Source organism: Microcebus murinus, chromosome 6, assembly GCF_040939455.1.
Source record: "Microcebus murinus isolate Inina chromosome 6, M.murinus_Inina_mat1.0, whole genome shotgun sequence".
NCBI lineage: Eukaryota > Metazoa > Chordata > Mammalia > Primates > Cheirogaleidae > Microcebus > Microcebus murinus.
In genome coordinates this window covers 55,978,058-56,005,922 of record NC_134109.1, presented here as the reverse complement: position 1 = coordinate 56,005,922, position 27,865 = coordinate 55,978,058, and the positions used below count along the sequence as shown (strand labels likewise).

General features: G+C 34.9%; 1 protein-coding gene across 23 annotated transcripts in view; it reads left to right on the top strand.

Moving 5' to 3' along the window:
* Positions 1-27,865, top strand: part of MIA2 (MIA SH3 domain ER export factor 2) — a 107,901-nt gene that overhangs the window by 63,441 nt on the left and 16,595 nt on the right. For 13 of the 23 annotated variants that reach the window (XM_020285785.2, XM_020285783.2, XM_020285782.2 and 10 more), the window contains 7 exons: positions 3,965-4,066; positions 5,352-5,412; positions 7,494-7,529; positions 11,850-11,917; positions 13,129-13,211; positions 15,178-15,306; positions 19,574-19,732. In XM_020285785.2, coding sequence (XP_020141374.2) covers positions 3,965-4,066; positions 5,352-5,412; positions 7,494-7,529; positions 11,850-11,917; positions 13,129-13,211; positions 15,178-15,306; positions 19,574-19,732 — 638 coding nt within the window. The remainder of the gene's footprint in view (positions 1-3,964; positions 4,067-5,351; positions 5,413-7,493; positions 7,530-11,849; positions 11,918-13,128; positions 13,212-15,177; positions 15,307-19,573; positions 19,733-27,865) is intronic. The other 10 variants (XM_020285788.2, XM_020285787.2, XM_020285786.2 and 7 more) reach the window with 2 other exon arrangements.

Sequence of the window (27,865 nt, the reverse complement as noted above, 5' to 3'; positions counted from 1 at the left end):
AGAGTCTTTCTCTGTTGCCCCAGGTGAAGTGCGGTAGCATCATCATAGCTCACTACAACCTCCAACTCCTGGGAACAAGGAATCCTCTTGCCTCAACACCCTTCCTCCCTTCTGAGTAGCTGGGACTACAGGTGTGCTTCACCATGCCTGGCAAATTTTTTCTATTTTTGCTAGAGACGGGGTCTTGCTCTTGCTTAGGCTGGTCTTGAAATCCTGAGCTGAAGCGATCCTCCTGCCTCAACCTTCCAGAGTGTTAGGATTACAGGTGCGCACCAATGTGCCTGGCCAATCCAAAGATTTTATCTTGGCCTACAATACTGTATAAGATCTGACCCCCCAGCTGTTTCTTCAGTTCTAGTTTATTCATCTTTTTCCCTCAGTACCTTCCAGCCCCACTAGCCTTCTTGGTGATCTTTAGCATGCCAGGCACATCTGTACCTTGGGGCTTTTTGCACTTGTTCCTTTTTGCCTGGAATGATGTTCCCTTATTTATTTGCATGGCTCAATCCTTTATTTCATTTGGGTCTAGGAAAAAATGCTGCCTCCAAGAATCCTTCCCTGGCTACTCTAAAGTATATGTATTGCTATTTATCCCCTTATCTTGCTTTATTTTTCATTATAGCTTTTATTATCCTGATGATTGATTTATAGTTTTTATTTTTTATCTTTCCCACATTAAATGTAAGCTTCATGAGAGAATTTATTTTCATAGCTTCTGTATTCCTAGTACCTAAAACTATGTGCAGCATGTGATAGCTCTTCAATAAATATTTGTTGAATATATGAATAAATATGTTTAGTGATTTTATATATTGGAGTGAAAGAATGTGTGCATGTGTATGCTGATGCCTACAGGTGTAAGTACATAGAAGACCTTTGAGACACCTATTTGGAGACTCCAGATTTTAAAATACCACCACATCACCTATTTTTCATCATGAAGGCCAATAAAAAGGAGCTTAATGAGAGTCATTACAGTTAGTCTCCATTATTCATAGATTGTGTATGTGCACATTCACCTGGTTGCTAAAATTTATTTGTAACCCCAAATCAATACTTGCAGAGATTTTGTGGCCATTTATGGATAGATATATTGAGGAGGATGAAAAATTTGAGTTACCCAATGTACATATTGCCAGCTGAGGTCAAACAAGGTGATACTCTGCCTTCTTGTTTCAGTTCTCATTCTTTAAACTAAATGTCCTTTTTGCAGTACATTTAGTGCCATGTTTTTTTCATTTTTATGCTTTTTTGTTGGTGATTTGGCTGTTTAAATTGCCTTCAAGCATATCACTGAACTGATGTCTAGTGTTCATAAGCACAAGAAGGCTGCGATTTGTCTTATGGAGAAAACACATGTGTCAGATAAACTTCATTTAGGCATGAGTTATAGTGCTGTTGTCTGTGAGTTCAATGTTAATAAAACAACAATATATATTAAATAAGGTGTCTTTAAAACTGAAGCACATATAAAACAAGTTTATGTATTAATTGGTTGGTAAAGTGTTGTGACCAGAGCTAGCAAGAACCTAACCCTGTATTACCCTTAGGAGCCACGACCCAGTATTTGCTAATTTAGGATTTGTAGTGACTTTATAGAACATAACTAGTGCAAATAGAGAGAATCTACTTTATGTTTGGAAACTGGTAGACAATGTTCCATTGAGATCAGGATGCTGGGTGGTTGGTTAGGCTCATTTGCTGCCAAGTTCTGCATATCTCAGTCATGCTTTGGATTCAAGTCAAAATTAAAAACTTGCTGTTTATCATGGACTTTTGGCCATTCGAGACTGCTCAGGGTATGAGAGAGAATAAACTTGACTAAATGGAAGAGTTGCAGCATAGCCTCAGGTTTTAGTCAGTAAAGCTAGGAATGGGCCCTTTTTTTTATTAAGTTACAATGAAAGATATTAAAAGTAAATTTTGGACATAAAAGGGATTATTTGAGGTGAAAGAAATGCTTTTAAGTGTAATCTTTTGAAAAAAAAGTATATGGTTGGTTATAGAATTTTAATGAGTAATATTTAAAATTTCAAAAAAAGGTGTTTTCTTTAGATTTTCAAAGCAAAGATGGAAAGCCGAGTAGTATCCTAGCTGTGTGTTTGTGTTGTGATTTCATTCATTAGTTTGAAATGCTTTAAATTCCTAAAGTATCATATATTTCATTTTTACATTTAAATTAAACCCTTTAAATGAATTATGCCACTTATTGTTTTTCAGAGTAGAATATAGAGAGTTGATAGTACCAGTAAAATGTTAAATTTATATTCTTGCCCGCATAAAGTATAATTTAGGTTCATTTTCTAGATGCTTGCTGGCTTGATGTTTTTCATGAGATATATTGCATTACTAGCACTTTTCTAAATTTAATATTGGAGAGAAGTGAAATGGTAGGACCTAGAAGCTTGGTATATTGCTTTAAATATGAGAAGTAAGGTATGATTGTTCTTGTCATATTATTAGTTTCCTTTCACAGTGTAATTTCCATCTTTAATAGACCCACCCAAATTCAAGGGGACGGCACACAGATCTTGCCTTTCAATGAGAGGGGTATCAAAGAATTTCTTCGAGCTACACAGTCTGTAAAAACACATCTCTCTTCCATGCCCGTGCTCATTCCACTTTTATGCTTTCCTAAGGAGATGACTTTTATTTTCTTATAACATTTACGAAATGATTGACCTAGGGGAGTGCTTTCTAAGCAATAGGCAATGTAGTGTGTAGAATGTAAAACATTTATTGCTGCCTTGTAGGACTTTTTTGATAGTTTGTCATTTTTCCTTCCTGAAGTTCATAAAGGAGGAGAAATAGCCATTTAGGACTTCCAAATGTGTTTTTCTGTTCATTCAATAAATATTTCTTGAGGGACCAGTGTTATTAATGATACAATGTGCAACAGCCTGGGTAATATAGTATAAAGGAGTCCCTACTTGCAAGCTCTGTGACTTGGTCAATAGTTTCTCTGTAATTCATTTTAATTTTTGTAAAATAAGATTAATAATAGTACCCTTCTTGTGGAGCTATTGTAGTAATTCAGTAAGATAATACATGTAAAATCCTAGGAGCAATTTCTGGCACATACTAATGACTCAGTAAGTTACCTATTCTTATTAATAATAGAATTAGAAGTAATAAAAAGGGTTGATACTACCCCTACTGCTACTATTATTTACTTTGGGTTCATTATAATTTTTTGTGTGTGTGTGAATTGGCCTGTAATCACTTTTAAAATAATCAATTTAAAAATTACTGAAACACAGTTCTTGCCCAGCAAATGTGATGCTTCTTTATTCAGGAAGTCTTTTTTTTTTTGAGACAGATTCTCACTCTGTTGCCTGGGCTAGAGTGCCGTGGCATTAGCCTGGTTCACAGCAACCTCAGACTCCTTGGCTCAGGTGATCCTACTGCCTCACCCTCCCAAGTAGCTGGGACTATAGGCATGCGTCACCATGCCCGGCTCATTTTTTTTCTATATATTTTTAGTTGGCCAATTAATTTCTTTCTATTTTTAGTAGAGACAGGGTCTCGCTCTTGGCTCAGGGTGGTTTCGAACTCCTGACCTTGAGCAGTCCGCCTGCCTTGGCCTCCCAGAGTGCTAGGATTACAGGCATGAGCCACTGCGCCCGGCCAGGAAGTCTTGATAAATGATATATAGTCATAATAGTTTTTATTAATATTTATCTTTGATAATTATGTTTTTATAATAAATTTATATAGAAAGCCCTTGAAACTATTAGATTTTTAGCACTGTATTAGACATAGTGCTTACAATTTGAGTTTATAATATTAAATTCCACACTAGGAATATTTATACAGGTACTTTTTTTTCCCTGCATGTGAAGTTTTTAGTGGTATTATGAAAATAATTTTATGGGAAGCACCAGTTTTGATACAGTTGTTAAAAAGTTATAATGGATTATTTTATGACATGCATTAAAAGAATTCATACATTTTTTGTTTTAAGGAAATTGACAGTAGAGGAAAATCACCGGTTAGAGAAAGAAGAGAAACTTTCCAAAGTAGATGAAAAGATCAGCCATGCAGCTGAAGAGCTGGAGACCTATAGGTATTAAAGATATTTTTCCCCTTTCTTTTTGGGGTGGGAAGGGTATCTGAAAACTTAAAACCAGAAAAAATAATAAATCAACTGAAAATAAGTAACATTTTTGTTTTATTAATTTTCATTTAGATTTCTTGCTGTTATGCAGTTATACAGAAAATATAAAGAGGAAAAATGTTTTCCTTTTGGGGTGATTTTTTAAATCTCACAATTGTATATGGACAATACTATTTTATGTTAATGTCAAGGAATTTCTGAATAGACATTAATTTCAAGGTCTCTCCCTTTTGGTTCATACTGGGAAGAATGTATACAATATTTAAAAATCAACAAATGTGCTACAGAAGGAAGAGTGCGCCCAAATTAGCATTCTGAAGAAGTATTTATAAGACTGTAAGTCTAGTTTTTACATTGGTTTGATCTAGTTTTCACGTTCGCTAGATCCAAGGAACCTAGAGAGAAAAAGTGGCAAGATACAGCTATTCCCGAGTAGTTGTGATACTTAATTTTACCTTAAGAAGACCAAACTAGGGTTTTATCCAAAAGAAGGAATTATCTGTTAGTCTCATAAAGGTAATAAGTACCATTTTACTTCACAAGGTTTCTAATTTCCTAGAATTCTATTAAGATTACAGACATCTGAATAAGTCTTCCAGGGTCATGCTTCATAAAAAAAAAGCGGCCGGGTGTGGTGGCTCACACCTGTAATCCTAGCACTCAGGGAGGCTGAGGCTGGTGGATCATTTGAGCTCAGGAGTTTGAGACCAGCCTGAGCAAGAGTGAGACCCCATCTCTACTAAAAATAGAAAGAAGTTACTTGGATACCTAGAAAATATATAGAAAAAATGAGCCAGGTATGGTGGCACATGCCTATAGTCCCAGCTACTTGGGAGGCTGAGGCAGAAGGATGTCTTGAGCCCAGGAGTGTGAGGTTGCTATGAGCTAGGCTGATGCCACAGTGCTCTAGCCCGGGCAACACAGTGATACTTTATTTCAAAAAATATATATATATATATCTATACCATATAAATCTTTGCATGACTTTTGGTGTAGATAAACTCAAGTAGTAGTATTTTTAATGTGTAATTAATGTTGAAGTTAGAGTAGGAAAAAATATACTTTAGGACCTCTCATAGGTAATTATTTCTTAATATGTGGAGTTCTAGAGTCATTTTTTATATGAAATTGAGTACTCTGGGTGTTTTAATTAATTTTTTTTAGTAAAGAGTATGTTCTGTCATTTCTTATTGTAATATATATTAATAGTAGAATAATTATTTGTTCCATTTAGAAAGCGAGCCAAAGATCTTGAAGAAGAATTGGAGAGAACCATTCATTCTTATCAAGGGCAGGTATGTATATGTGTGTTTTGTGTTTATAATTTAAAACAATTCTTATTTGTTTGAAATGATGCAGGAATATAATTACTTGACCAGTTGTAGACTTCTTTTGAGGTGTTTCATGTGGCTGTGGAACATTTCCAGGGAGTCAGAGATTCTGGGATAAGACATCTTATTTATTTTATTTTATTTATTTATTTTTGAGACAGAATCTCCCTTTGTTGCCCAGGCTAGAGTACCATGGAGACAGTCTAGCTCACAGCAACCTCCAACTACTGGGCTCAGTGATCCTCCTGCCTCAGCCTCCTAATTACTGGGCTGGGTCTACAGGCTCGTACCACCTCGCCTGGCTAATTTTTTCTATTTTTAGTAGAGATGGGGTCTTAACTCTTGCTCAGGCTGGTCTCTACAGGGAAGTAGTTGAGGCAGGCCCACGAGGAGATCAGCTGCTTCTCCCCACGGAGAGAAGCAGAGGATAAGGGGTCGCCACAGAGGATAAGGAAATTGATAGGAAATAGAATAAAAAAAGAATACACAGAAACTAAGGTATAGTTTATAGTTTTATATAAAAAGATCAGATATAACAGTGGGGTTACTCAGGAGACTGGATATATCCCCATGAACATCCAGCAATATAGTTAGATTCATCAAGGTTTTATAATCACAGACATCAATTACAAGTTGTCACAGTAACATATTTGCATATCAGGGAATGCAGTTGCTAGGGGAGACAGGTAGTGGGTTGGGGTCAAAAGTCCTCTCAAAGGGCTTCTAATCTATCTAGGTGAACAAACAGGTTCAAAGTCTTTCAGGGGCTAACTTCTAACTTCTAAGAGGTAGTTGTCAAATTAACAAAGGTATAACAAAAGAGGTATAGTGACTCTATATTTCTTTGATTAGTTATTGTGGACTTAAAGGTAGACAGACAGGAGAGAGCAGGAAGCCATCTCTATAAAACAGGTTGTTTATAACCACTGGGGTGCATCTCTGGGCAAAGTGCACTCATTGTCTCTGGCTCCCTTCCTGTGGGCCATATTTGCCTTGTCTTGTCTTTCAAGACAAAGGGAAGCTCATAGATTTTGAGATACTGGGAAGCCTTCCTGGATAACATCCCTACTGGAGATATGAGAGCTCTCCCGTGATAGCAGCCTCTAATAAGTGAACCACTGAGTCCACACATTCCTTCAGGGCAAAACCCTGCAAACTCTTGTTTCTGTCTTTAATATAGTAATATAGGGCGATACAATAAAAATAATGGTCTTATGAGCTACATCTCATTAATTCCTCAATCATATTTTCCCAACAGTCTTGAACTCTTGAACTCAAGCAATCTTCCTGCCTTGCCTCCCAGGATGCTAGTAGCACAGGCCTGAGCCATTGGCACTCGGCCAAGAAATCTTATTTAAAGATGCCATTTCTCCTACTGCTTTGGGAATGTGGATTTCGTTGCATAAATAAACATTTATCAGCATTGGGGTCTCTTATTCATCAGGCTAGTTATCTGTTAATGGGCAACTCCTGTTGTAGTTAATTATTGCATAAAGTAGAAGTTTACTAGACAAAAATTTTTATTGTCTATACATTCAGTTTTTATTTTAAAAGTATAGTAGAGTAGATCATGTGTGCATGAAAATTTGTGCTTTAAAAATGTTGCTTACTGACTCCAGATGCTTGGAGTGTTTTTGAGTTTATGAGGTATACACTGAATTGTAGTGGTAGGCCTGGTGTGGTGGCTCACAACTCTAATCTCAAGCACTTTGGGAAGCTGAGGGGGGTGAATGACTAGAGGCCAGGAGTTTGAGACCAGCCTGAGCAACATAGCAAGCCCCGTCTCTACAAAAAATTTAAAAATTAGCTGTACGTGGTGGTACATGACTGTAGTCCTAGCTACGTGGGAGGCTGAGGCAGGGGAGCATTACATGAGCCCAGGAGTTCGAGGTTACAGTGACTGTGATTGACTGCACCACTGCACTCCAGCCTGAGTGACAGAGTGAGACCCCCATCTCTTAAAAAATAAAATCATAGTGGTAGATGTGAATGTTTTTCACTTAAAAAAAAGTTATCAGTGGTATTTTAATGACTTTCTTTTTCAGATTATTTCTCATGAGAAAAAAGCACATGATAATTGGGTAAGTTTTAAATTTCCTTAAAGTTCTTTTGTCAAATTGTGCTTTCCTTTCAGAAGGTGGATTACTCATTTTTAAATGAGGTTAAAATAAAGAAAATCACTTTTTAAAAATTTCACCAGTAATGACTTGTTTTTTGTGAATAAAATACTTTGTTACAACGCAGTTTATTCACAAAACCTGATTTTTCCGTCTCTGCTTTCAGCACATTGTTCTTTGAAAGAAGTTTATGTTCTCTGGGGGAGATGATGTGATATTCATGGATTCATTGTTTTAGGGCACTGGATTGCCACTAATTTAGTTGTGGACAAATATTAAAATTCTTTGGGCCTCTCTGCTCATTTGTAAAACAACAGGACTGGACTAAATGATATCTGGTTCTAAAAATCATACAGTTGTCTGATTCTCAGTGTTGAGTTACTTGAAACATATTGAGAAAAGAGCCATTATGAGAAAGAATATGTCTGTGCTTCAGAGGAGTTAACTGTGTGAGGAAGTGATAAGGATGCAGATTTTGACTAATTATAATATAAGAAAGACTTCTCTAACATGGAGAACTATTATAATAGCTAGCCCTTGGAGTACCTGTCACTAGGAATCTTCAAGGGGAGACAGTTTGCACAGTGGGTGAATAGATGGGTCTGTAATCAGCCTGTTTTGGATAGTATCCCGGCTCTATCACCTACTACCAGTTTCCTTATTTATAAGATAGAGACACCAATAATACCCATTTCATACAATTATTCTGATGATTAAATGTGATGATTTATGTAAGGTTGTTGCCAAGTGCCTAATACACAGTAAATAGTAAATAAATGTTAACTGCTATTATCATTGCTGTACTGAAGCTTGGTAGATATTTCTTAGGCATGTTGGACTGGAGATTCCAGCACAGGGTGAGAGATTAGGTTGAACTTCCAGGTCCTTCCCAGTTCTACGATTCTGTATTCTTTGATATTGAGGGTTCAAGTGAAGATTAAAGTTGGGCTTGGAGATGAGTTTAGTCTTCTTTACCACTCTGTACCACATTTTTTTTTTTTGAGACAGAGTCTCACTCTGTTGCTCCGGAGTGCCATGGTGTCAGCCTAGTTCACAGCAACCTCAAACTCCTGGGCTCAAGCAATCCTTCTGCCTCAGCCTCCCGAGTAGCTGGGACTACAGGCATGTGCTACCATGCCTGGCTAATTTTTTTCTATTTTTGGTAGAGAAGGGGTCTCGCTCTTGCTCAGGCTGGTCTTGAACTTCTGAGCTCATACAATCCTCCCGCCTTGGCCTCCCAGAGTGCTAGGATTACAGGCATGAGCCACTGCACCGGGCAACTCTGTACCACTTTTTAAATACTTAGATGTAGATTACTTTTTAGAGATGGAGAAGGTGTTTATTAAAATTTCTGTGTTCGAGGCACTGTACTTAAAGGCATTTTACTTCGTATATTACTCGATTGAGTCCACTCAGTAACTCTGTGAAGTAGGTATTACTATTCCAGATTTACAGATGAGGAAACAGCCCAAGGCCATGTGATTAGAGAGTGAAGAGTAGAGATTGAAATTCTGATCTTTCAGATTCTAAGTCTTGTACTTTTTCTGTTACTGTATGTCGAGTTTCTTGTTTAGTAAATATGACATTGACTTTAAATTAAAACATGCAGGAAATATACCCTTTATGTCTCAGTGAAAAGATATTTTTCAGATTTTATTAAAATAATATATATGTACTCATTATTAAAAAAGTTCAGACCACACATAAAGGCATAAAGAATTAATCATCAATATAACTTTCATTTATACCATACTTGTTTGAATGCATTTAGACATGAAAGCATATATATGGTTTTTTTTGTTTGTTTGTTTTTGTTTTTGTTTAATGTAAGTTTTATGTGACACAGGAGCCTTCATAAGGAAATGACGGGTAAAGAGGAGATATATATGTTTTTTAAAAAAGGAATTGTCATGTCTTACTGTTTATAACTCGCTTTCTTAATATATCATAGATCTTTTTCTGTGAATGTTTTTCATACTTTATAAAAACCTTTCTCATTTGATAAACTTTAGTTTGTTTCTACTTTTTTACTGTTACAGTTTTTACCTTAATACTAGTAAAAGTCTAATATTTACCATTGTACATTCTCCACTGAGCATTTCTTTGTTGTATCCTGTTAGATTTTATCTTTTCCTTCTTTGAACTCATGTAGTACTTTATTTTCATATATCCTGTGGCAGGTTATTCTGTTCTTTACTGTAGTCATTTATATTTGTCCTTATCAAAAGATTTAAGCTCCATAAGATAGCAACTGGTTCTTTTTTCTTAACACCTGCACTTAACAGAATACTTTGCATATTGTAAGTATTCAGTGTTTGAATACAGTGTTTTAGATTAGTGTTCAATCACTGAAATTACAGTTTCATGTAAGTTTTTCAAAAGTCTGTAATTATTTGTCATCAGTTTATATATATGTATATTAGCATATTTTTAATATTGATAGTTAACTATGATTTTTTGGGGCCTTATGCTTTTTTTTTTTTTTTTTTTTTTTGAGACAGAGTCTTGCTTTGTTGCCCAGGCTAGAATAACATGGGATCAGCCTAGCTCACAGCAACCTCAAACTCCTGGGCTCCAGCGATCCTGCTGCCTCAGCCTCCCAAGTAGCTGGGACTACAGGCATGTGCCACCATGCCCAGCTAATTTTATATATATATATATATATATATATATATATATATATATATAAAACCACTGCACCTGGTCAGGTCTTATGCTCAAGAGTAAATATGTGCTGGGCACGGTGGCTCACGCCTGTAATCCTAGCTCTCTGGGAGGCTGAGGTGGGTGGATTGCTCAAGGTCAGGAAGGAGTTCAAAACCAGCCTGAGCAAGAGCGAGACCCCGTCTCTACTATAAATAGAAAGAAATTAATTGGCCAACTAATATATATATATATATAAAATTAGCCGGGCATGGTGGCACATGCCTGTAGTCCCAGCTACTTGGGAGGCTGAGGCAGCAGGATCGCTTGAGCCCTGGAGTTTGAGGTTGCTGTGAGCTAGGCTGATGCCACGGCACTCACTCTAGACTAGGCAACAAAGCGAGACTCTGTCTCAAAAAAAAAAAAAAAAAAAAAGAGTAAATATGTTATACTGTGTAGACTATGTAGACATATTCTGTGTAGAATATCCATTTTCTACATAGACATATTCTGTGTAGAATACATGTATATTTAGAAGTAATTTTGGTTCTGCATTGTTAACAGTTAAAAGAATTAATATATTTTACTAACTAAAATTGTTACTGGTGTAGCATTCTTTTTTGTGAGTGCAAAATTAATTATACGATTACATATTAGAAAAAATTTACACATGGAATCTTTTTTGATAGTGCTAAAATATATTTAAGTGAATTTTTTGTGAATATTTATATAATTTATTCCTTGGTCAGTTCTAATGTGTAGTTCACAGTTTTAAGTGAATACACATTTGGTAGTGTAGTTCCTTTTACTTGTTAAAAATTGTGATTGTAGACTGAGTTAACTTACATTAGTTTATTAGTGGATTATATTAGTTTGGCCAGGCTGTTTCACATACCACTTCATCTAATATTCAGAGTCCGCAGAATGACTGGGAAACATAGAGTATACCATACAAATTTAATCTTTGCCCACAGCTATATGGGAATATTGCATGTTCTTGGTGTTTATTAAAAGTGTAAGCTTTGTTTTCTATAATATATGTACTCTAATTTTTAATGTTTTATTTTATTAAATAAAAATATCATGAAACAAATATAAAAGACTTACGAGAATATGATCCGTACAATGCTGTGTACCTAATAGACAAGCAACGTGTGTTGATTATATTCAGCCATTTAAAACAGTGGCCTGTACTGGCATGCTGTAAAGCTATTTAGACCTTTATAGTTTCACAGAATTATAGTGATTTCTTTCCAGAGATCATTACCTTGTTCCATGGTCAGTGCTGCTATGCATAGTGACCAGGAGTCTTCATTTCCATTGCCCTAAGCTTGCATTCTGTTACATAGCTCTTATCATGTTATTTGGATATTTATAGCACCAAATAATGCTAATCCTTGATTTCACATCAAGATAGCTATATTCATTGGCAAGTACACAATTAAATTCCAGCCTTAGGCATATGTCTTTTGTTTTCATAAAACTCATTCACTTTTAAAATAATTCCCTAAGTTAAAATGCTTTACATTGAATTTACTAAAATGGATACTTAAGTGACTGTGATATTTGTATATCATCATTGTTTATTTTTTATTTTAAGATTCTATAAATGTATTTTAAAAATATATTATTTTGTTTAAGTTGGCAGCTCGGACTGCTGAAAGAAACCTCAATGATTTAAGGAAAGAAAATGCTCACAATAGACAAAAGTAAGTATCTTAGTGGGAGCACTTTAAAAACTTTAGTTATTACTTTTGTTGTTATTTTATTAATTAGATAATACTTTTACAATGATAAATAAGAAAACTTGCAGTAAATCTAGCATATCTCATTGTGAAATATATGTTACTTATACTAGGAGCGAAAAGTTTTTTTAATTTGAAGTACTTAGTCTTAGAGAGTCCAATGAAGTGGCACTTGAAGGAAACTGTTCACAGATTCTTCTGTAAAAAGTGTATCTTTAAATTTTTTTTAAGACCAGTATATGTGAAGGGAAGTAAAAATGGAGAAAGAGAAAGGATGAATCTCTCTGACAAAGTAATGCTCAGAGTATCAGCATCTTTTAATGGATGAGTAGTACAATAAATGTTTATTATCTCTCTCATTCCCTGGTTTTATTGTGTTGTATGCATTATTTTACAATAATAAAATCAAAGATAATAAAAGTGTACAACGTACAATGGAAGGGAAGAGTAAATGCTTTCTTATGAAGATGGTAACAGTCTTCCCACTGTGTTATAATTTCTTGCCATAATGTACTATTAACATTATCCAATATTAGTTTTAGTCCTCTTGCTTGTCTTTTCTACTTAAAGAAATTAAAGTCAAATGATTAAATGTTTTATTTCAGACCTGATCTTCAAGAACTAGAAATAAGATTCTTTTAACATGTCACATTTTTAAGATAACAAGTTTAGGGGTGAAATAGTAGGATGAGTTAATGATTTTATGTTATGACTGAAATCATATGGGTCACTTTATAGTGGAAAGCATACATGACTCAGGGTCAGGAACTCTATGTTTCAATCTTGGCAATGTAATTTTGAATAAATCATTTAAACTCCGCCTCAGTTGTCTTAGTTGTAATATAATAGACTTGAACTGGTTGACCTTGGAGGACTCTTCTATTTTGAAAATTTGGATTCTGTAATATAGTACTAATGATAGTCTTGTTTTGAAAAAGAAGCAGTTCCAAACCTAAACAAAACATCACTATCCTTAGGCACCAAGAAATTGGTTACCCTGGTTATAAGTAGTGGGAGATAAAGATATTTGGTTAGAATAATTTTAGAGGATATGTTTCTTCTATGTAGATAATGAGATACAAAAGAGTAGCTTGTACTTGGTAGTAGCATTTTTCTTGAAATGTGGGTGCTTCTTTTGGATGAGTAACTTAGAGATGTTTGTTCTTTATTTGCAGATTAACTGAAACAGAGTTTAAATTTGAACTTTTAGAAAAAGATCCTTATGCACTTGATGTTCCAAATACAGCATTTGGCAGAGGTAGTCTTTTTTTTTTAACCCCTCATTTAAAATACATATTATTTATATATATATATATATATTACAATATAGTTTATATTAGTGTAAATTAACACTATTATTTATAAATATTTTAGATTTTGGAGCCACGTCTCTAAAACTAAGCTCTCACAAACTCCCAAGTTTCTGGGTTTTGTTTACCCAACAATAATGCAAATTATTGCTGCCTTCCTTTCTTGGTGGGATTTTGTAAGATGATGTATATTTAGTACCCTGAGCTCCTTGAAAAGCCAAGTGCTTGGCACTTAGTAACATACTCACTAACTGTTTTTTGGGAGAATGAATGAATAAAGAGTGCTTACATGGAATAGCATTGTGACTGTTTATATATTAACTATACTTTGGAATTTGCTTGAATTATAAAATTGAGAACTAAAATAGTAAGTTTTTAATTATTTAAAAGTATCAATTTAAAAGATAGAAAAGACTAATAACCTGAGTTTTGATTGGTTTAATTACTCCAAGGGAGGACCAGTTTTTCATAAGATGTATTTAGTATTTCTGTCCATTTATTATTGAGTTGGTGTCTTTATTTTTTTTTTTTGAGACAGAGTCTCACTTTGTTGTCCAGGCTAGAGTGAGTGCCGTGGCGTCAGCCTAGCTCACAGCAACCTCAAACTCCTGGGCTCGAGCGATCCTTCTGCCTCAGCCTCCCGAGTAGCTGGGACTACAGGCATGAGCCACCATGCCCGGCTAATTATTTTTATATATATATCAGTTGGCCAATTAATTTCTTTCTATTTATAGTAGAGACGGGGTCTCGCTCTTGCTCAGGCTGGTTTTTGAACTCCTGACCTTGAGCAATCCGCCCGCCTTGGCCTCCCAAGAGCTAGGATTACAGGCGTGAGCCACCGCGCCCGGCTGAGTTGGTGTCTTTAGTGATTTCAGACTATTCCAAATAGTGAACCATTTTCATAATAATTTTGGTTGAATTGGAATTAAGCTTATGAGACACTAAAAATAAATCTATCTTTATATAGGTAGAATCCCATTTTACTAATGTTGAGAAGTTATAAAAAATCACTTTTGAGAGTCAAATGCCATTAAACCGAAAGTCTATTTCTACATTTTAAAAATGGAAGATTATAATAAATTTTGAGTAGTAACAAAGTTTGTGGTGGGGAAAAGAAAGTATATGGAAGGAATTTTTGTCTGAACCAATGCAGAAGTCTGAGGGAGGGTAAATAATGCTTGATCTTTTGTTGTAACTGATTTGAATATGATATCAGCTATACTCAATAGAATTTAACATGTTTAAAAGTGTTATTTTGGTGGTATTTAAGTTTGTTTGTTTTTTATTGTTGATTTTTGACCTTTGGAAGTATAACCATTATTTGGGCATAGTAAAGTTTATAAAATCATAGTGCTCTTAGTGATATGGGTTATAGATAGTGATTTATTTGATAAATAATATATGTAAACAGTTTTCACGGGTAATGAATCAAAAGTAATTTGTGATGCTTCAGGGTATTTTATGCATTTTTCTACTTTTTGTAATCAGATGATTTATGGCCCAACACAGTTTATCTGGCCCTGATTTAAATTGAGCACTTCCATGTTGTATACTAGAAGCATACTGCCGTTCAAAACAAAACAAAACCAAACAAACTTCATGTCCCCCAAATCTTCCTATAACTAAAATGTATCGCCAATATCCTTTGGTTAATATGTATGACTGTTCAGTGTATTATCAGTAGAGTATTGATTTTAAAGTGTCTATTTGGTAGACAAACCTTAAAAACACCAGGCTCCATATTTAATTCTATTCTATATTAGCAGAACCAAAGGCATAGTTAGTGTTCAGGACTTGTATTAAACTTAAATTCACAATAGGATGACCTGATGGCAATTGTTGAAATGAGATTCTAACTTTATAGTGTAGCTTACTGAAACTATGAATTTAAATATGCTGTTTTAATTATTCCAGAACATTCCCCATATGGTCCCTCACCATTGGGTCGGCCTTCATCTGAAACGAGAGCTTTTCTCTCTCCTCCAACTTTGTTGGAGGGTCCACTCAGACTCTCACCTTTGCTTCCAGGGGGAGGAGGAAGAGGTATATTGTTTAAATATCTTTATTACTCTATATTTCTTCCTTACTTTATATTTTCATCTCAACTTACCTTCAAAATGATCTGGGAAAATAAACATTTGGGAAATACAGGCATTCCTTGCACTTATTGTGGGTTACTTTTTTTTTGAAGAGGAGCTCTATGATATCTAATTTTAATATATTTTTCTCTTAGAAACGGTGTTATACTAGATTACATTTTGATCAAGGACTTGATGCATATCTTTTTAAACCAAATTTTTGACTTCTTAAAAACTGTATATTATACTATACAATATAAAATTTATAAAGAATACATAAAATACAATGTAAAATTTTATAAAAAATACGTAAAATACAATAACAGTATAACCTAGCATAAAACTATATTTTGATGAAACATTATTAGAATATAGAAGTTTAAAATTTTTTTTTAATTTTATTATCATGATCTTATTGTAGAATATCAGAAAGTAAAAAAAAAACTTCTTTTAGGGTGAAAGAAATCAAAAGTGTTCTTATAGGCAGAGTTTTTATTAATTAATTAATTAATTAATTAATGACAGAGTGTTTCTTTGTTGCCCAGGCCAGAGTGAGTGCTGTGGTGTCAGCCTAGCTCATAGCAACCTCAAACTCCCAGGCTCAAGCAATCCTACTTCCTCAGCCTCCCTAGTAGCTGGGACTATAGGCATGCGCCACCATGCCCAGCTAATTTTTTCTATATATATATTAGTTGGCCAATTAATTTCTTTCTATTTTTAGTAGAGACAGGGTCTCGCTCTTGCTCAGGTGGGTTTCCAACTCCTGACCTCGAGCAATCCACCCAAGCAATCCTCCCGCCTTGGCCTCCCAAAGTGCTAGGATTACAGGCGTGAGCCACCACGCCCAGCCTAAATCATTTGTTAATGCTCTGAGAAACCCACTCAGGATTGTCTGCTTTGTTCCTTTCCATGTTTTTGAAAATTTCCTTAGCTACTTCAAGCCTAAGCATTAGCTGTTGGTCTTTCCAAATTTATCTTATCAGCATTACCCTGGTGTTACAAAAGGCTCTAATAAACTCCTGTGTGTCTGGAGTTCCTCTCTTTTGATCTCTCACCATATTTTCTTCACTTTGTCAAGTGGCTTTAAAGTTCTCCCTTGATTTGTGGCAAAATTCAAAGGTACAGAGTCTTATTTATTCAAAAATCAAAATTCTTAGGTTTTCAGTCCCAAGTCTGTGTTTAAAAGAGCTGACGGCATTCTTCATTAGTGAAGTGTTCCCACCCTTTTAGTCAGTGATTTTGACAGATTGAATCTGAGGTGGGAACATAAAGCAATGAGACTAAGTAAAAACACCAAACTCAACTAGCATACAAAGCTCATACTCTCAAATAGATATTAATCATCTGATTTGTCTCTTAGGAAGTCTGTGTACTTCCTAGTCGAAGCTGCCATTATTCCAAATATATTTGGAACTCTTCCTTTGGAATTGCCTTCAAAGAATATGAGAAAATCAATTTCATGGGCATTTGCTTTGCCCTTTTACTGTTTATGTCCTCTTTCTCTGTCATCATTTTGCTCCAGTTAGAATAGTTTCTTCCTACTTCCCAGTCCCCCTGCAGATTGGGCCCACAGCCTGAGGTCACCTCAGAGAGAGCTTTTGCTTGTCTTGGTTTTGCACTGAAAGGTGCTATGGAAAGGAACTGTGCTGTAGACTGATAGGTGGAACCCAAGGGAGCTTTGCATTGAGCACTTCAGGAAGGAGGCCAATTTGGAAGTTTACATGTGTGATGTAAACTTAGGGCTTAGTTCCTAAGTCCAACCCCCTAACCCCCAGTTTTTTTACCTTTACTTATAGTAAGAAATATATTTTATATCTTGTCATATTAAACATCAACATAAATATAATTGAAACCAGTTACATGAATAGTACTTACCATTACAGTTTTGATGTTTTCTGATATTTTCTATTTAGTTCTATTCTATTTCATTAAAAAGTAATGCTAATTATAAGACTAAGTTTCGTACACCACAAAATGGGTAGCAGCTAGCAGTCTGAGAAAACAGTACCCTAGAAATAAGGGTATAATTGGCTAAACTACAAATGTGAATCACTCGAAGTTGAATTATATAAGTCAAGGATTGCTTGTAGTCAATCGAATATTTGGGATGAAAATAAAAATTACCTTTGATTTCTCCTCTCCTATTTCCTCTCCTATTTAATTGCTTTCAAGATACAATGTGTTTAGAGTATTTGCAAGGGTGTTTTATTATTTGTTAAAAAAGCTACAGAAGGTCTAGGTAAGTTATCAGCAGGTCAAACAGTTGCTTTGGACCAAAAGTTTCTACCATCCACCAAAGAGGGATGAAGAGTGCTCTTTCCCTTCCTTTTATTATCGTTTTAAATTTGAAGTTTGGATGAGTAATATGTTTGAATAATATTGAGTGTTAGGAAAAGTTTCTTTTTTAGAGTAATAGTTATATAACTTTTGGTTTGAATGGAAAACTTTAACCTTTAGCATTTGCAGGTTTGTAATTTTCATCTGGTAGTCATTTGGCCTGTAGCTTTGGTCCTCTGGAAGTAAGCAATCAGGAGCAGGCCTTTGAATGTCTCCTTTAAAGCTTTGTGCTTTACTCCAGATAAATTCAGCCTAATTGACTCTTGCACATTTTCTGCTTGCCAGACCTTCTTCTGATGAAATAATTATAATTAGAAAGATGAAGAAGCTAGAAGGAAAGATTTGGGGAATTTAATAGAGTGTAAAACCATAAAGAAAAATGATAGTTGACCTCCTGACATAAAAGCTAGTTGGTTGACCTGGCTCTACAAAGGGAGTAGTTGCAAATTTTTTTAAAAAAAGATTACTCTATATTAAAGAAATGAATGCTTATACTGATTTGTACCAGTTAACAAGAAAAGGTAAAATTAATTGTGGTCTCTTCTCTTAAAGGAGGTATGGAGGAAGCATAACAGAAAGTTAGATTCTTATTGGAAAAAAATTTTTTTTTTTGAAGCTCTTCCTTGAAAGGAAAACCGCTTTGTCTTCTGGACAGTATAATTTTGAGAAGACCTTATTCCTCCCTCAATGACAGAAAAATGAAGTATTACCGTATTTTATTATTGAATGTTTAAATTTTTTTTATATTTGTTTTTTCCATTTTAACTAAATATGAGTTTTTAATTAAGGTACTGCCTTTTATATGATCATAGGGAAGAAACTTTAAAATAATCTCCCCCATTGTAAATGTAAACATACCTGATTTGCTTATCCAAATGAATGGTATCTTGTTTAAAGTATTTTTTCAGTAGTGCTGTTGCTGCTGTTTTTTTCCTAGCCTCAAAATATCAGGGTTTGTTTCTGGGGAGCTTGACCTTGTGGGAAAACCTTTTGGAGATAATGTGCTATTATGTTTTTTTTTTAATTTCAAAATATTAATGTTTTTGGTTACATGGGTTGCTTTTGTAATGCTTGATTCATGGCTATAAGTGTGCCCATCACCCAAAGTGTTCTTTGTGTCCATTAGGTAGGTTTTTGCCCCTCTCCTCGTCCCTTCTCCCAGTGCTGTTGTTTTTGAAACTCTTGTTTTAGAGTTAAGAGCTTGTGAGTTCTCTTCTTGAATGTGACTTTGATATTTAGAAATTACTAAAAGCCATTTATAGCCAAATTTATTTGGTGGGCATAAAGTTTTTAATCAGATTGGTTAAAGTTTTGGGCTGAAGTGTAGAGTCATATTACAACATTAGGATGTAATTTTTTGCGTGGCTCTCAAGTTAGTCTGAGTACATTTTTAAAACAATTGTTCTAAAAAATACTTTGAGTAGTAGCAAGATTATTGAAATAGATATATAGCCCCTAAGATGACTATTTTAAAGGGAGCATGCACATTTTGACTATTGACATACTAGTTTAAGCAACAAAAACTTCATTTTATAGTTACTATTTTTGGTATGGAAATCTTTACTTAACACTTTACTTTCTATACCTTTATTTTTCAGACTTACTATCTATAATTTGTGATTTTAACTACTGATTTTATGTGTAAAACAATGGTGATAACATTTAAAAATGAATTTTATAGACAAGAGTTTGTTTACATACATGGAAGAATTATTTTTCCTTTGTCCTAGAAATGGCTTTGATAGGAGAGAATTGTAGTCTAAATGTGTCTTAGGGAAACTTTTCTGAACTCTATTGTTTTCACTTTTGAAAGGATATCTTGATTTTATTTGATGATAGGCCTTATACTACTTTTTAAGATGAAACAGATTTGTGTGGTTTTTTTCTTTAATTAGGCTCGAGAGGCCCAGGGAATCCTCTGGACCATCAGATTACCAACGAGAGAGGAGAATCCAACAGTGATAGGTTAACTGATCCTCTTAGGGCACCTTCTGACACTGGGTCACTGTCACCTCCATGGGAACAGGACCGTAGGATGATGATTCCTCCATCAGGTATGTAAAGATCATAGTTATTATTTATATTTGAAAGGCAGACAGCATGTGGAACATACAGGAATGGAAGAAATGAGGAGTATATGTGTGTTCTGTCTTAGGAAACACCATGATACATTTTGGAAAACAATAAATTTCTGAACAGAATAATTCGAGGTAATTCATTATATTATAGAAAGCTGTATTTCTTCCCAAATGGAATGTCTTTATTATTTTTGTTGTGTATAAAAGTAATACGTTTATTTTAGAAAATCCAAGCAATGAGAAATGTGTAATTAGGAAAGTGAAAAATCCCCCTTGTCATCTTAGCATGTGTCTCCCAGAATTTAGTTGCAGATATATATCTTTTTTTTTGAGACAGAGTCTTACTCTGTTGGCCCAGCTAGAGTGCAGTGGTGTCATTGTAGCTCACTGTAAACCCAAACTCCTGGGCTCAAGCGATCCTTGCCTCAGCCTACCGAGTAGCATAAGCTATCAGTACCAGACATCCCTGCCATTTGCCCTGCCTGTCTCCTGAAATTGTTATTGAGTGTAATGGTTCTCAAACTTGGCTTAAGGAAAATATGATACCTTAGTCCCACCTCAGGCCAGATTTTCTGAACATGATCTCTTGGGGGAGGCCTGTATTTCTAAAAAATTCCCTAGAAGATTCTGAGGATTAGCTGAATTTAAAAACAACTAATCTTTCCATAGCTCTTAGTATATCATTCCCCAAAGAGATTAGCTAATGGTCTTAGGGTAGAAAAGTTAGTGAGGTGAATAGTTGAGACTAGAACTCGAATCTCATTCCTAGATTATTGTTCTTTCCACTATTCATATGGTTCATTTAGTAATAACTTTGTTATTATCATTCATTCATAAAATTAGAAAATATTTAAGAATTGCGTGAAATCCATTATTTTCTATTATAGTCCTCCGAAGAGTGTTACTGATTTTGTTTTAGGCTTAAACTGCAGACTCTTTCTCTCATGTGGTGGGCAACAGCTCGAATATGAGTTCATTTCTTTTCGCCTTAGCTATCAACTGCTTAAATTTGCGTTGTGTATGTTTGTGGTTGAAGAGTCAGCCATAGACTTGGGCAGATAATTTTGGGCTCCACTTTTTTGGTGTTCTCTTTTCTGGGTTCCCCACTACCATTGCCTTGGACCCTGTCCTCTTATTCTTTAGGTCAGAAAGTTTTATCAGAATTTTGATCACTCTGTGCTGCAGTGCACTATGGTCTTCCCTCAGGCTAAACTGTAAAAATGGAAAACTCATTTTAAGCCACATTTCCACTCCTTTTTTCTTGCAAATTCCCACTCCTTTCCCAAATCTTCCTGATTTTGTTCATGCTTAGGGACCTTCTGACAGTTATTTTTGCGTATTGTCTGGAGTTTATAGTTGTGTGTGGGAGAGTCAGTGTGTTATGAGTTTGCCATACTAGAAATCCATAATTTTCAAAAATCATGAGCCTCTAAATTAATGTCTTTTTTTTTTTTTTTTTTTTTGAGACAGAGTCTTGCTTTGTTGCTCAGGCTAGAGTGAGTGCCGTGGTGTCAGCCTAGCACACAGCAACCTCAAACTCCTGGGCTCAAGCAATCCTTCTGCCTCAGCCTCCCGAGTAGCTGGGACTACAGGCATGCACCACCATGCCCGGCTAATTTTATATATATATATTAGTTGGCCAATTAATTTCTTTCTATTTATAGTAGAGACGGGGTCTTGCTCTTGCTCAGGCTGGTTTCGAACTCCTGACCTGGAGCAATCCGCCCGCCTCGGCCTCCCAGAGGGCTAGGATTACAGGCTTGAGCCACCGCGCCTGGCCCATCTAACATTCTTATATGTGTTTATAATTAATTTGCATGTTTAAAGCAAGACACTTTTTTATAGGCAAAAAAGTGTTTGAACCGGAAATCAAGAAATTTGGCTTCCAGTTTCACTTTTTTATCTTTTAATGTGATTTTTGAAACTTGTTTAATCTCTTTGGACCTTAGTTCTTTTATACAGTGACTATATGCTGTGTATAAGATACTTATTCTTGTAGGTTGAAAGTAGAAGGATAGAAAAGATATGCAATGCAAACATTAATAAAAAGAAAATGTGATTGGTTATATTAATAACAGGTAAAGTAGACTTCAGAGCAGAGAAACTTACTAGGGGCAGAGAAAGACATTACATAATGATAAAAGAGATCAAGAAGACATAACAAATCCTTAATGTGTATATATCAAACAAGAACTTCAAAGTGTGTGAAGCACAAAGTAATAGCACTGAAAGAGAAATAAACAAACCTACAGTTATAATTGGAGACTAAAGCACCCCTCTCTCAACAAGTGATGGGACAATGGAACAGAAAATTCAAGAGGCATGTAGAATAACGGAACAGTGCCATCAACCAATAGGACCTAATCGACATTTATAGAGCAAGGCACCCAACAGCAGCAGAATACACATGCTTTTCAAGTGCCAATAGAATATTTCCCAAGATAGATTGATTGTATCCTGGGCCATAAAACAAACTTCAACACATTTAAAAGAATTGAAATCATATGGAGTGTGTTCTCTGACCACAGTGGAATCAAACTAGAAATAATGAACTATTTATATATGCAACAATTTGGATGGCTCTCAAGGGCATTATGTTGAGTGAAGAAAACCAATCTCAAAAGGGCATGACCTATATCTGCAGTTCCCAGCCTTTTTGGCCCCAAGGGGACTGGTTTTATGGAAGACAATTTTTCCATGGACCAGGGGTGGGTATGAGGGATGGTTTTGGATGATTCTTGGGGACAGTACAATATAGTTCCATGTATATAACAGTCTTGAAATGACAAAATTATAGAAATGGAAAACAGATTAGCGGTTGCCAGGGGTTGGGATAGTAGTCAGGAGGGGAGTGGTATGACTATGAAGGGATAGCATGAGGGAGATGTTTTGGTGATAGAATAATTCTGTACCTGTAGTGTGGTGGTGATTACTCAAATCTACATGTGATAAAATGGCATAGAACTATATACACAGGCATTGTACCAATGTCAGTTTCCTGGCTGTTATATTGCTCTGTAGTTATAAAGATATAAAAATAGTAAAGTCTAAGCCTTAGTTTTTATATCAAAAAAAAGAAAAAAAAATAGTAAAGTAGTTAAAAAGATATAAAAATTGAGTAAAGGGTATGTAGTATCTCTTTACTATTTTTGCAGCTTTCTACAAAGCTTTAACTTTTAAAATCAAAAGTAGGAAAAAAATCTTATTGGATATAATACGTATATAGGAAAGTGCAGGCATTCTTAAGTAAATAACTTGATTTTTTTTACAATTTGAGTACCTAATATATAACCAGCACTCAGATCAAGAGACAGTTTTCAGTTTATTTTTGTTTATAAATTTAATTAGAGGCCGGGTGTGGTGGCTCACGCCTGTAATCCTAGCACTCTGGGAGGCCGAGGTGGGCGGATTGCTCCAGGTCAGGAGTTCGAAACCAGCCTGAGCAAGAGCAAGACCCGGTCTCTACTATAAATAGAAAGAAATTAATTGGCCAACTAATATATATAGAAAAAATTAGCTGGGCATGGTGGCACATGCCTGTGGTCCCAGCTACTTGGGAGGCTGAGGCAGGAGGATCGCTTGAGCCCAGGAGTTTGAGGTTGCTGTGAGCTAGGCTGACGCCATGGCACTCACTCTAGCCTGAGCAACAAAGTGAGACTCTGTCTCAAAAAAAAAAAAAAATTTAATTAGAAATATTATAGCTTTAGTAGAAAAATGTTCTTGAATAATACGTGTTTATAATATTCATTTATAGTAATCAGAATTAAAATTTTAACAGAAATATGTTTTGGGAATAAACAGTTCATTATAAATTCTTTATAAATACTAAACTGCAACAAAAATTTACCAATGTAACTTATCTTGCTCAGTGCTTCAGTCTATAAGAAAAAACACAAAGGTGTTTTCATATTTAAAAGAAAAATATAATAGATCAAAGAAACCTGGTAACAAAGTAGTTTATATATATAATTCTTTTGCCAGGGTTAACTGTGTTTGAAAGGTGGTTTTCGTAAAAACTTTGAACTTGTATGTGTTGGCTCATTTTTTTTTTTTTTTTTTTTTTTTTGAGACAGTCTCACTTTCTTGCGTGGGCTAGAGTGCCATGGCATCAGCCTAGCTCACAGCAACCTAAAACTCCTGGGCTCAAGAGATCCTCCTGCCTCAGCCTCCCAAGTAGCTGGGACTATAGGCACATGCCACCATGCCTGGCTAACTTTTTCTATTTTTAGTTGTTTGGCTAATTTCTTTCTATTTATAGTAGAGACGGGTTCTCACTCTTGCTCAGGCTGGAGCTCAAGCAAATGTCCTGCCTGGGCCTCCCAGAGTGCTAGGATTACAGGCATGAGCCACCGCCCCTGGCCTGTTTTTGATTTTTAAAATGAGAACGAGATATCATTTATTAAGTAGATAATGTCACTGTCCTATAGATGACTACTTCTAACTGCAACTCAGTTTGTGATATTTGCTTTGAAAATTGTTGCAGTAGATTTAGATAGAAAGATGTAATGGATTAGTAGGTTTCCCAGAGGGAAGGGATTTAAAATATTAACTCTGTATTTGAAGTTCTAAATAATATTTTTAAGATGTGTGTGCTATACATTGTTTCATTTTTGTGAGACTTTCCACTGAACTTCTTATTCAAGATGTTAGGACAGAGAACAAAAGATAATAGATTCTTCAAAACAAAGTGTGCTTGTTAAATGACTATAATACTGAAAGAGATCTTTTTCTATAATAGGTCTGTCCCAATAGAACTTTCTGGAAACATCCTATATCTGTACTGTCCAATACAGTATCCACTAGTCATATGTGGCTAGTGAGTACTTCAAATGTGCCTAGTACAACTTGAGAAACAAAACTCTTAATTTTATTGAACTTTTATTAATGTAAGTTAAAATTTCAATAGCCATATGTGACTGGCGGCTAGTGGCTAATGTATTGGACCAACACAGCTTTAGAATGAACACTTGTGCGGGGTGTGTGTGTGTGTGTGTGTGTGTGTGTGTGTGTATGAGCCTTTTAAAAAGGAGACTTTGATATTCTTTGTTGTATATTATTTTTCACTAAGAGATAGGATTAATATAGAGACGTGTTTTCAATTGTGCTAATATAGTAAAGTAATAGTTGCTGTTTTTTAAACAACTATTATTGACTAACTTAATGCACATACATTTGATGGAGATGTGAGTTGTTTACAGTTTCTGATTGTTATGGGTAAAACATTCTTGTGTGTGATTTTTAGTGCATACATTTACTTGAGTATGTATTTAGGATGGGAATTTCTGGATGACAAGATATTCTTATAATTAAGCTTTAGTAAATTATACTAAACAATATTTCTAAGGTATAGTATCAATTTATACTTCCACCATCAGATCAGCCTATTTAATTTTAGTCAGCCTAGTTAGTATGTGATAGCAGCATTATGGTTTAAATTTGCATCTCCCTGATTATTGATAAAGTGGTATTACTCTTTCATATGTTTATTGGCCATTTGAATTTTCTCTTTTGCCACATACCTTTTTGAGTTTCATGTTCATTTTTAAATTTGCACATTTGGTTTTTCTGTTTTGTAGTAGTTCTTTTATATTTTCCAGAAATGGACTCTTTCCATTTCCAGTTATATAAATTACTGATATCATAGACAACTCTGTGGTTTATCTTTTTACTTTCTGTTTGTTTTTTGCTTTTTTTTGAGACAGTCTCACTCCTTCCCGGGTTAGAGTGCCGTGGTGTTAGCCTAACTCACAGCAACCTCAAACTCCTGGGCTCAAGCAATCTTTCTGCCTCAGCCTCCTGAGTAGCTGGGACTACAGGCATGTGCCACCATGCCTGGCTAATTTTTTTCTATATATTTTTAGTTTCTTGGCTAATTTCTTTATCTTTATAGTAGAGATGGGGGTCTCACTCTTGGTCAGTCTGGTTTCAAACTCCTGACCTGGAGCAATCCTCCTGCCTTGGCCTCCCAGAGTGCTAGGATTATAGGCGTGAGCCACCACACCCAGCCTTCTTTTTCCTTTCTTAATGGTCTTTTGATGAATAGGTTGTTGGTATTATTAATAATATGGTTCAATTTACCAATCATTTCTCATATGGTTATTTTTTTTTTTTTTCTTGTTTAAGAAATCTTCCCTTTACTTTTTAGGGCATGAAGATCATCTTCTATGTTATGCACTAAATAGCTATATTTTTCATATTATGTCTATAATGTACCTGGAATAAATTTTTTGTGTACAGTATTTTTTTGTGTGTAAATATATATGTGTGTGTGTGTATATATATATGTGTGTGTGTATATATATATATATATATATATTTTTTTTTTTTTTTTTTTTTTTTTTTTTTTTGAGACAGAGTCTCACTTTGTTGCCCAGGCTAGAGTGAGTGCCATGGCGTTAGCCTAGCTCACAGCAACCTCAAACTCCTGGGCTCAGGCGATCCTCCTGTCTCAGCCTCCCGAGTAGCTGGAACTACAGGCATGTGCCACCATGCCCGGCTAATTTTTTGTATATATATTTTTAGTTGTCCAATTAATTTCTTTCTATTTTTAGTAGAGACGGGGTCTCGCTCTTGCTCAGGCTGGTTTTGAACTCCTGACCTCGAGCAATCCACCCGCCTTGGCCTCCCAGAGTGCTAGGATTACAGGCGTGAGCCACTGCGCCTGGCCTGTGTACAGTATTTAATAAGAATCAAACTTCATTTTGCTCTATAGGAACATCCAATTGATTTAGCATAATTAATTTTAAAAACTCTTCCTTCCCCACACAGTTCTTTAGTGCCATCTTTATCATAAATTAAATGTGCATATATATGTGTGAATGTGTTTCTGTTTTTCTATTAAGTTCCATTGGTCTCTTATCTTTACTAATACCACACTATCTTAATTTCTATAACTTGGAATAGTGTTGGTATTTGGTAATTGATTCTTCCCTCCTCCTTCTTCAGGATTGCTTTGGCTATTCTTAGCCCGTAATTCCATAAATATTTTAGCATCTACAGGCCAATTTCTTAAAAATTTGCTGCTAGAATTTAGACTGGTAAATTTAGAATTTCATCTGTAGATAAATTTAAGTCCTCCTTAATTTCTCTTAGGGCTTTGTAATTTTCGGTGTGGAGATCTTACATATATTTTGTTAGCTTTATTTTTAGTCATGTTATATTTTTTGATGCAATTGTAAATTGAATCTTCAAAAAATTTTATTTTTTAACTCCTAACTGGCACATAGAAATATAATTGATTTTGCATTATTGTTCTTATATCTAATACATTTGATGTACATTTGATTTTCTGTATACACAGTCATGTTGTCTTGAATAATTACAGTTTTATTTCTTCTTTGCCAATCCTTACACATTTTAATTTATTACAAACATGTATGGGTGTATTTATACATGTATTATTTTCTTTGATCCACACGTTGTTTAGAAGTGTATTCATTAATTTCCAAATGTAGAGATTGTCAGATGTTTTCTTATCATTACCTAGTTTACTTCCAGTGTGGTAAAAGGACTTAAGTCTGTGATTTAGATCCTTTGAAATTTGTTAAAACTTGTTGCAGATGAACCATTTTGGTAAATGTTCCACATGCACTTGTAAATGAGGTATGTTCTTAGTATGTTGGGCACAGTATTCTGTATACATGAACTAGGTGAAAGGTGTTTCAAATCTTCTCTATCTTTGTATGTTTTATCAGTGTATTTTGATACATTAATATAGCTATCCCAGCTACCTTTTGGTTGGTTACTTGTTTGTATTGGTACATCTTTTTCTATCTTTTCAATATTTTTATATATTTATATTTAAGCTGTTTTTCTTATAAATCACATATGGTTAGGTTTTATTTTTTCTGACAAATATTTGAGCTTAAAACTATTTTACTATTTATGTTCTATTTGCCTCATGTTTTTTGTTTTCACGTTTCTTGGATTAATTACTTCTTACTAATCATCTTCCCCAACTCCCATAAGCATGGTACTTAATAACTATTTTCTATTTATTTATTTGTTTTTATTTTGGCATATTATGGGGGTACAAATTTTAAGGTTTCAATAAATGCCCCCCCCCACAAGTCTGAGTCTTTTTTTTTTTTTTTTTTTTTTTTGAGACAG